At 40.2% G+C, this 11,075-nt stretch overlaps 2 protein-coding genes across 5 annotated transcripts in view; one reads left to right on the forward strand and one right to left on the reverse strand.

The window, feature by feature from the left end:
• Positions 1–4,141, reverse strand: part of LOC129868180 (protein transport protein Sec24A-like) — a 27,761-nt gene extending 23,620 nt beyond the window's left edge. For 2 of the 4 annotated variants that reach the window (XM_055941921.1, XM_055941919.1), the window contains exons 1-2: positions 4,073–4,141; positions 2,183–2,220 (exon numbers count right to left, since the gene is read on the reverse strand). In XM_055941921.1, coding sequence (XP_055797896.1) covers positions 2,183–2,220; positions 4,073–4,122 — 88 coding nt within the window. In that variant the 5' untranslated portion in view covers positions 4,123–4,141. Of the gene's footprint in view, positions 1–393; positions 807–2,182; positions 2,221–4,072 lie in introns of those variants that run through there. The other 2 variants (XM_055941920.1, XM_055941922.1) reach the window with 2 other exon arrangements.
• Positions 1,232–10,439, forward strand: LOC129868181 (GTP-binding protein SAR1a). Its single transcript, XM_055941923.1, has 7 exons — positions 1,232–1,394; positions 6,149–6,224; positions 7,012–7,131; positions 7,326–7,391; positions 7,506–7,609; positions 8,408–8,539; positions 8,909–10,439. Exons 2-7 carry the CDS (start codon positions 6,167–6,169, stop codon positions 9,023–9,025), a joined length of 597 nt encoding a protein of 198 aa, XP_055797898.1. The 5' UTR covers positions 1,232–1,394; positions 6,149–6,166; the 3' UTR covers positions 9,026–10,439.
• The last annotated feature ends 636 nt before the right edge of the window (positions 10,440–11,075 follow it).

Genomic DNA, 11,075 nt, shown 5'->3' on the forward strand with positions numbered 1-11,075 from the left:
TGACACAAATTGCAGCTATAACTAAGTTTAGAAAGCTAGATACGTGAGTAAATTTGTCAACGACTCTAGCTAAAACAGATTATCCTAGCTAGCTAAAAGTTACGTAGTGGGCAATCAAAGCGATCACTTATATCCAAATTGCTAACTTAACTAACATGAACAATGTTTTTTTTTAAAACTATAGTCTTGATAAGAGTAAGTTAGCCCACCACTAACATTAGCCATCTTTTAGGTTAGCATTATTAGCAAGGCAGCAAGCTAATGTAGTTAGCTAGCCAGCTGCTAACCAGCCAAATCAGATTAGGATAAAGTAAAAGCCTATCTTGCTAACGTTAGTTACTAAACAGTTGTGAGGCAGTAATGTTAGCTAGCTAACAGTGCGAAAATGCTCACCATTTGCGTATGGCTGTCCTCCTGGCCCATTCTGAGAGTTGAACCCCGTACTGGACATCTTGAAATAGACACCGACCGTAATCAAATTTAAAAGCTTCGTTGGCGAATAGCTAGCTGCGTCTTACTTAGCTAACCAGCTAAGTTAGCTAGCAATGGGATCTGTTTGTTTAACCGAGCGTCTTTATCACAGGCTTTCAGGTAAAAAAAAAAAAAAAAGTTAATTAGCCAACTCGTTAGCTATCACAGACCATGGTTAGGACCGTTCCCCGTCCAACTACGGGTGTAGGCCTTGTCAATAAAATCGTGTGAGACTCCTTTCCGTAATAATTGTGTTGCTTCTCTCTTCTTGCACAGGAAGTTGGGATTCCCCACCCAGCACGAACAACGTGAAACCTCCTCAAGCATGCGCAGTTGGTACACGTGGCACTTCCTGTGCATAGTGGATTTCTACAGTACTGGAAACACTCGCAATGTTGTACTGTCTTCGCTTCCTCTGATGTTTGAGTAAAAACATGTAGGATCGGTTAAATACATGGTGACAGACTGTCTATTACAAATACAATTAGTTTATATAAAACCAGATTAATGGTTCACTTTTTAATTAATTTGTTTCTCCAGGGTGATTTATTTACTGTAGTTGAAGAGTCTGGACTGGAAGTAGAAACATGTTCAGATCAGAAATATAGACATACTAAACTGCCTTGTTATCAAATAACATTATTTAAATCAAATGTGTTCTGTGTTAACACGTTTATATTACAGGAGTGCTAGAATATGGTTCACCTTTTTGTTCCCCTACCGGAAAGATGATTGTGAAACATAAACAGGAAGCGGCTGGGCCTGGAGAGTTATTGGACACAGATTGCATTACTGTGTCGTGGCTCTGTAACATAACGCGAAGGTGGAGACGTGAATTGTGTGCTCTCATTTGACCATAAAGCAAATGTTCATGATTTTATGAGCAAACATATTTAGTCAATTGATCTACACTTAGATAACGGGTAAGTGTAAGCATTAATTATTTCAAATATGGGGTTTGCGAAAGTGTATTTGAACGTTCGGTATTAAGGCTAGCGCGGATAGCGGTGTATGTTAACGTTAGTTAGTCGGTCAGGAACCCTCAATCAAATTGCTGACGGTAGCTAATTAACAATTTCAAGTTACTTTGACACGTAATGTGGTAACCTTAAAGAAGGCCCATTTGTATGTGCATTTTTATATTGAGATGTTCTCTAGCTGTAACAAACAGCTTTACTGTCAATAGACCTAACGCTTCCTTATGTTTGCAATTAACTCGATGCTACTATAGTTTTCTGAAAATGACACGTATCTATGAATTCAGATGCACTAACTTGGCTAATGGCAACTTACCTGTGTAACTATGTCAACGCTACTGTCGCTGGATTTTAATGTTAGTTAGCAAACTAGCAAGCTACAATAAATGTGAATAACAAAACCAATTCTCGCTGCCAGCTAAAGGTACAATTTGTGACTCACAGCTCGCTATCCTTTAGCTAGCTTGGCTATCAAACGTTAGCCAGCTGGATATAGTCGTCATAACTATATTATTAATCATATCGGTTTTGCATCGTAAATTACAATTCAATGTTACGGACAGCCACCATTTCGAGCTCAAATTGTTTTTATTTGTAGTCAAATAAATCAAAATCGATATGTGCCGGAGACACATTTATGTGTGTGTGTGTGTGAGTTAGTGAATACTTGCATTAGTTGGACACGACTGCTCGCTGATATAAATAGCTAAATCAGTCAAATAAATGTTTATTACCGTGTTTTCCACTGTGACTGTCCTTTGTCTTCCAATTCCTGCCAATGTTAAATGTTTCAGATTAGTTTGATACGGACTACACTGAATTTAATCCCAGTAACATTACCTTTCCACCATTTATAGCAGCTATTTTTTAGCAATCTGCTCTCACCTCAAATTCTACTAGGTCTAGAAAACTCTGAGCTGAAAACTGTGACTTGATTGATCAGTGTATGTAAATTATAGCGAGCTGTCAGAACCTGTAGTTTGCTATCTTTAATTCAAATCCTTCAATTTGAGAGGCTCTAGCAACAAGGTGAGAACATGAGCCAGCTGGGCTGGCATTTAGATCTGTCTGGGAGCCTGGGGTGTAATCATTAGTCCAAACTGTAGAAAACGGTTGCAAACAGAACGTTTTGGAACAAAATTTGGTTTCTATTGGACAAATTCAGGTAGGTTGTGTTTGGTACCTAGTGAATACACCCCTGGTATCCTACTGGAAGTATATTTTATCTATTATCCTTAAGTAAACCTCACTGCCCTCTGACCTTAATATTTAAATATCTTACAATATTTTGCACATGTGCATTGCTACTTTCCTATATATGTTTATATTTTTAAGCTACATGAGGTATGCTAAATATTATTGTTGGCCTTATATTGATCAATGACATAAAGGACTGTGATGTTCAGAGGAATTAACATAATTAAATAGAACATTTTTTAACCCCCTAGACTCTATTGATGTAAAAAATCCCATCAAAATCTGCCAGTTTAAGCTAGAGATCCACCGCTTCTGCCTATGGTGGCTTTCCGCATTTGCAGTGTTAGGTGGCCGAGATACAGCTGTCAGACCATGAGACATCCCGACAATCTGTCTTCTCATGAAAACGTCTGCGGCGTCTGAACGGTTTGGCCCCATGGGACTCGGCTGAAGTTGGTCCCGCCGAGGTGCCAAATTCTGTTTGTAGCATCTGAACCGTTTGGGCAGACTAATGTGACCCCACTGTGGAAAGGGGAGGTTCTCGCGAACATGATGGTGTTCTCCGTTTTGCTCTGTGAGTGTCACAGGAATCGTCTGAAGGTAACCGGTACTTGGTAAAAAATGTATGGGGGTGTAGTTGGTGAATTCTTGCATTAGTTGGACACTATTCTGCTCGCTAATATAAATAAATAACTAAATCAGTCAAATAAATGCTTATTACTGGATTTTCGTAATATTATTATTTTTTGCTCCTTTGCACCCCAGTATCTCTACTTGCACATTCATCTTCTGCACATCTATCACTCCAGTGTTTTAATTTCTAAATTGTAATTACTTCGCCACTACGACCTATTTATTGCCTTTCCTACCTCATTTGCACACACTGTATATAGATTTTTCCGACCTATTGTGTTATTGACTGTATGTTTGTTTATCCCATGTGTAACTCTGTGTTGTTGCTCTATCTTGGCCAGGTCGCAGTTGTAAAAGAGAACTTGTTCTCAACTGACCTACCTGGTGAAATAAAAATTTAATTGAATTAGTTTTGTGCCTACCCCAAAAAATGGGTTAAATATCTGTCATATATATTTATTTACTTCATGAGCTTTCTTATATCTCCTAGATATAGGACAGACACTTCATAACCTTATTCCTTATGATAAAACATTTGACTGTCTTTTTTGCTATTTATGAATGTCTTATTCAATGCATTTCTATGGGCTATAGTAGTAAAGGCCAAAATCAATATTATTATTATTTTTTGTGGGGGATACCTAAAGGGGTCCTAAAATTATATATCAAATAGCTAAGTGATCCATGGTATGATGATTTTAAAAACAATTCCATATGTCAGCATAGACCCCCCCCCAAGCTGATGAGTGCCGCTCAGCATGGCAAAAAAAATAATATATACATATTGGGCTCACCTGTCGTGCGTGCAATGATGTCCAAGGAGGATAAAACAGTGTTTGTTCATTGTTTGCAACTTCTTTGTTTTAATATCACAAACAGACATGGCTGTTTCACCATTAAAGGTACACTCCAGCTATTAAAAAAAAAAAAAAAAAAAACTTTTCCTGTTGAAAAACAATATCCCATGTATAAATACAGTAATGTACATATAAATAGGTTGGAGTATGCCATTCAACGAGTTGGCTTGATGGTGTCCTTTGTCATCGGCTTCACCCCTTGCTTAAAGAGAAATAGTAGGACTTAAGGATTCCAGCTTTTTAAAACACAATAGAATACTAAATATATTGTATCTCTATGCAGGGTGACTACTGTAGTCATTTAAAATCAGAATGGTATGGTCGCCAGCTTAAAGTAATCAAGGTAACTGTTCAGAGTCGGGCCCTACTATCTTGCTTTGATAGCTAGGCGATACATCTCCACTATCCTATATCTGCTGGTTACACCGTTAGGCCAGCATCTTCTGCTGGATCACGTCACACACTGGGAGCCAGCCAGGGGGAGAGCTCCTGCTGACGTGTAGCCTAGTTCAGCTGTATTTGCATGGTCTTGACCTTTTAGCTCCCTTATACTTTAGCCCTGGAGTTGTTTGCATGTTGTGTAACTAGAGCCACAGGTTGGCCAGCCTCCCTGGCACATTGTGGTGCCACTCTAGCCAGGGAGAGAGTTGAGTCTGAGTGTTGAGACAAAAGTCTTGGTGTCGTGGAATTGCGGTGGAAAATAGCCACCTCAGCCAGCCACGTCTCTTTTTTTCTTATTTTTATCCCCAGAGAAAATATATTTTCTCCTGCTCAGTGCTCACTGAAGGAAGAATTTATGTGTAGACGTTAGAGCACGTTTCATTTGTTGCAGTCAAAAATAGGAAAGGGAATAAGATATTCAAGGGTAACTGACCTTTTGAGTGTGAATTGCAGTTTATTTTGAGTTGTACAGAAAGCTGCATGCAAACTTATTTTAGAGGACTTTTAGATCGTCATTGGTTTGTTTAGTCAAACAGTTTTTAAGGATGCGCTATGCAGAAATCTTTGTTCTTTTGTCATGGAAAGTACAATAAGATAAAGTTTGGCAAACAAAATCTGGTGGGGGTTGGGATTATCCATTTCTAAGACCCATGGTCCACTTCAGCATGCTCTGAGTCAGTGTTGTTAAGGCTATGTTCAGGAACACACGTCTTGGCTGTTAGGAAAGAGACAGTGTGAAGATTGGTCTGAACTGCATGTACTTCTGTCCAATTAATCCGACTGGAACAAGATGATACTTCCTGAGGGAAGCCAATTATTGTTATAGTTCTTATCACGTGTGTCTAAATCCTTCAGATAGGAGGACCTCTCCTTGCAACTATGCAACATGTACCATGTTCTTCAGGCTGATCTCTGATAGCAGGGATTGTAATGTCTTCTAGGTTGTAGATGCTTTGTTAATTGTTGTTAGTTTGTTAATTGTTGTTTATCTTTGGAAAGTCAAATATACTATCCTAATCGTGTCTTGTTACTTTGCCTGTGTCACTGATACTTCTGCTGGTTGAAGTAGCCAACTCTTAGACTTGTAATATAGATTGATGATTATCAACAGTTTTGGAATCTGGGGATAAATAAGTAATATACTTCACTGTTAGATTTTTTATTTAATATACCTTTTATTTAACTAGGCAAGTCAGTTAAGAACAAATTATTATTTACAATGACGGCCTATACGGCCAACCCTCCACCTAACCCGAACGAAGCGGGACCAATTGTGCGCCGCCCTATGGGACTCCCGATCACGGTTGGTTGTGATACAGCCCAGGATCGACTGGAGTGATGCCTCTAGCACTGCGACGCAGTGCCTTAGACCGCTGCGCCACTCAGGATCGCTGTCTTTGTGGCTGATTTGCAACGTCTCCTTTGAGATTTAGGAAACAGCTTCTATTAGGCCTAATGTTTTTTTTGTGCATGTGTCAAAGGAAGTTTACAGAACCAAGTAATCAGTCAACCGTTTTGTCATGTGCTGTACTTGCATGCCTGTTCATCACTTCTGTTCTTGCTTTCTTACAGGATTCACCAGCTCCGGATATGTCCTTCATATTTGATTGGATTTATAGTGGTTTCAGTAGCGTACTGCAGTTTCTAGGTAAGTACCATGTAAACATCACCTATTCCACTTTCAATACTGTCCTCTGAATGGCTTGAATAGGAAGCTGGATCTCAAGCTACTCAGTACTGATAACTTTTTTATTTTTCTTATTTCCTAATTTCCACTTGTTGTAAAGACTGACAACAGGTCTGTCGTTCCTAGAAATCCATGTTGTCCCTCTTGTGGATGAACATGGTAGCTGGTGATTTGAGTAGTCTGGGACTAGGCCTATGTGTTGTTTTACAACGTGTGCCCACTGCCTAGCTACAGTGAAACACAAACAAGCTCACTTCAGGCTGCTGCTACCACTTCCGTTAGCCTCCCTCTAGAGCCCTCTCTAGTTTCTGTGACACTAGCTAGCTCTCATCTCAGAGAGGTGTGGTGGCACTCCTGCTTACCTTGTTAAACAGGTACTGCTGAGGTTCTCTTGGTGTTGCGTAATGGTGACGACGAGGCCTAAGAGCTGACTCAGAAAAGACAGGCATTCATCCAGGGCTCTAGGTATAATGTTTGTGTGTGGTAGTGCAGGTCAGCTGTGTATTTTGAATCTCAGAAAAAAAGTATTGTTCACTATATTTTATGCATACCTGTTTTAACTTGATACTTTCACTTTGTTGGTGAGAAGATTTATTTCTTAGACTTTCCAAATATTTGGTTTAATTGTGAATACATTGTTAGGCAAAGGAAAGACAACAGGTCTCAACAGGATAAGGTGATAAAGTCACAGCTTCTTTGTTTTCGATGTACAAAAAAAAATCAGTAACACATTTAAATGACATTTTAGGACTGTACAAGAAATCGGGCAAGTTAGTATTTCTTGGACTGGACAATGCTGGCAAGACGACGCTACTGCACATGCTCAAAGATGACAGAATGGGACAGCATGTGCCAACTTTACATCCAAGTGAGTAGATCTTTTATAGTCACGTTTTTATCATTTTTCAATCCAGCTTCTGAACAGACCTAATGGTTTGACAATGAAGTGAAGTGTGGATCATCCTCTCTGTTCATAAAAGGCAGCGCTATTTGATGGTTACTCAATTGACTGAGCTTGGGTAGTAGTTTCCCAATGTAAACATGACCCATTTTACCCACCAGCCTCAGAAGAACTGACAATCGCTGGCATGACCTTCACCACCTTTGACCTTGGAGGCCATGCACAAGGTATGTGTGCCCGACTGCCCTTGTGCGTGTGTGTGAGAGAGAATTGATGAGTTAATTTTTGGATCCCAGCAAAACTGCACTAATTTCTCTTATTTTGTGCGTGTGTTCACAAAGCTCGCAGAGTGTGGAAAAACTACCTCCCCGCCATCAACGGCATCGTCTTCCTTGTGGATTGCATTGACTTCCTTAGATTGCCAGAGTCCAAAACAGAACTTGATGTGAGTGTCATTGATTTACAGGCACATTGGAAAAATCTCATAAGATGGATGGGACTGAAAACTATCACATTTCAACTTAAACCATGCCAAAAATCTTCTATTAAAACAGATGGCCTTTTCATAAGCAGTTAAATTTGTTTCATACTGATTTCTTTATATGCTTGATGAAAGAATGGTTTCTTTACCATTCCTAAAGTCTCATGATGGCTCATGATATCTGCTAAAAGTGAGTCAGTTGAGCGGTCTAAGGCACTGCATTGCAGTTCTTGATGCGTCACTACAGCACCGGGTTCGATCCCAGGCTGTGTTACAGCCGGCCGTGACCGGGAGACCAATGATGCGGCGCACAATTGGTCCAGCGTCGTCCAGGTGAGGGGAGTGTTTGGCCGGCCGGATTTCCTTGTCCCATTGCGCTCTAACGAGTTGCAAGCTGACTTCAGTCGCCTGTTGTACAGTGTTTCATCCGACACATTGGTGCGGCTGGCTTCCGGGTTAAGCAAGCAGTGTGTCAAGAAGCAGTGCGGCTTGGCAGGGTTGTGTTTCGGAGGACACACGGCTCTCGACCTTCGCCTCTACCGAGTCTGACCAGAAGTTGCAGCGATGGAACAAGACTGTAACTACCAATTTGGAAAATCACAAAATAGGGGAGAATAAAGAGGTTAAAATAAATACATTTTGTCAGTTGCAATGAAGGCATGCCTTGCCGTTTCACGGGTAGATAATGTCGAAGATCATGACATGTTTAGTGTGGACTATTGTGATAACTAACCAGACATTTCCGTCCTGTGGTCCACCCAGGCTCTAATGACAGATGAGACCATTGGAAACGTGCCTATCCTGGTCCTCGGCAACAAGATTGACAAAACAGAAGCCGTCAGTGAGGAGAAACTACGTGAGCTGTTTGGATTATATGGCCAGACAACAGGCAAGGTAAGGAGATCCCTATACTAACACACATCTCCTGATACTACTGTGCCACCCACTCTTCTCCTCCCAGTAGAACTACTGAACTGTACAACAAATAACAGTGCTACTGTTTTTAGAATGATACAAACCCTCATCCATTCAAGGGTCTATGTGCTCATAGGGACAAGACATGGCTATAACTAGGGCCTACAGTTTCACCCTGTCAGCTCCTGGCCCCACATTAACCAAAGCAATCCTGTTGAAAGGCCACCTCTATGATGTAGTTAAGGTTTTTAGAACAAAAGAACAAAAACAAACGGAGCCCTAAAGCTGCTTAGAATAACCATACATTTTAATGATGTGGTTCACTGACGATGTTTGTCTGGTCTCCAGGGCAACATTCCCATGAAGGAGCTGAACACGAGACCATTGGAGGTGTTCATGTGCAGCGTGCTGAAGAGGCAGGGCTACGGCGAGGGCTTCCGCTGGCTCTCCCAGTACATTGACTAGAGCCCCGGCACCAGGAGGTGCTACAGGGAGACACCCCACTTCTACCGCCACCATACTCAGTCCCATGTTTGGTTTATAAAGTCTGCCTCCGCCACCAGAAAAAAACAGTACAACTTGAACCCAATAGACTTTTATTGGTCTCCAGAACACTTTTTTTGGGTTACACTTTTCTCTTTTTTCCAAGAGAATTAACATAGCATTGGTTCTGCAGAAGTGTTAAAAAAATTCAAATGGATTAATCTTTTCTATTTTGTTTCCATCTATTTGCCTCCCCATGACATCTGTTGGTGTGACAAATGCAGTATATAATTGTAAATCTGTAAATGAATCTAATGGTAATCTAATCTGCCACCTTCCAACACATTTTGAGCAGTGAGACAGCTGATAAGTTGTACACATCGCAATACACTTTTTTAACAGGAAAGGCAACATACAGACGTGACTTGTGTTTGATCATGTTTCATTAATGTCTTTTCTTCATCCTATATTTTTTACATAGTAAGAAGTGTGGCCACGTAGACAGCAGCACTCACCTTAAAGAAAACCCGTCTCTCTGGCTGTGTCATTGTCTTATAATAAACCGAGCCCTGCATTGATCTACATTAATGTATTGGAAATAGTTACATTTCTTAAGAGTTTGTCACTTGTATTGGCATTTAAGGTAATCCCATTTCCAAACAGCAATGTGTAAGACTGGAGTGTAGGTAGACCAATGGGTTGTAGGCAGCATGGAACTCTGGGGGTCGACACGCTGTGGTAAGATAGAAAGGACCATATACAACAATGGGAGGGGACATTTTAATTTGGAAGAATGAAAAGGAATAATATTGGCTATATAACCATCTCTCTGGGGTTCAAATTGTTAGCTAGCAGACAAGATCAGAAAGATATTTAACTGTGAATGAAATGATTGAAAATAGCTTGATGAAAACATGCAGTAAAAAGTGGTTGGCGCTATGTAACATCTCAGTAGTTGTCAATGTTAGAAAGCCAGTTGAGTTCCCTCAAGCAGAGCTGGGCCCGGGTTCACCGTAGAAACATAACCCGACCCTGAACAGGATGAATATAGTGTCCAAGTTAGATATGAGGAATAGTCCACGAGTGAAAACCTAGCAGAAAGGGACCATATGAAATGTACATGGGATTTTTTAATAAGCGGTTTCCTTGATCAATGTGCATTATAAAACTATTATGCATGCCTTGTTCTTTGTTTTTTATCGACCATATACAGAAGTACAACAAGAGTGAGCAAATGCCAAATTACAATGTGAGGAATTGAGTGCTTATCTCAAAACCTGTCATTTTTTTCTGTTCTGCCCCTTGGTGTTTTCATTTCCTCATATTCCATGAACTGTTCCAATAAGGGAGAGACTTACTGTTTGCATCATAAATTGTAATAAACATTTGCAATGAATTAATAGTGGTCTGTCACCAACTGTTATTTTGGTGGCTCAGTCGGTTGACTTTGCAAGAAATTACACAACTGTTTTCTGCTCTGATGGACTCTATTATCAAGGTATACCAATAGACCAGGAACATGTTTTACTTTCTACTGACATATCTGTCCCAAATGGCACCCTATTCCCTATAGTTTATTGAATTTGTTCATAACTGACTTGCCTAGTTAAATTAAGGTAAAATATAGTGCAATACTTTTGAACAGAGTCCTGTGGAACCTGGTCAAAAGTGGTGTACTGAATTGGGTGCCATTTGGGGGACACAAGGTGGTTTAGATAATTTGGTTGTTTACCCTGGGGAACTGTTGACTGACGAGTATAGGGTAATATGATTTGACCTGTATTTGCGGAGTGGTGTGGACACTACAGTTAGCAGTGCATTAGAAGTGTATGGTCATGCCGATGCGCTGCAACATTAGTACACTAGAGGGCATAGCGGATAAGGCAGAAAACTGATACATTTTGTACTAATGGTAGCCTTTAAATTACATTTCAGACAGGTAGTCAGTAAACAATACATTTGATAGGCAAACATTGCTTCTTTAGTGATGCAATTATCAAATGATCAAATACAGTATCAAACAGTTTAAGTA

This window comes from Salvelinus fontinalis, chromosome 13 (assembly GCF_029448725.1).
Source record: "Salvelinus fontinalis isolate EN_2023a chromosome 13, ASM2944872v1, whole genome shotgun sequence".
Lineage (NCBI taxonomy): Eukaryota > Metazoa > Chordata > Actinopteri > Salmoniformes > Salmonidae > Salvelinus > Salvelinus fontinalis.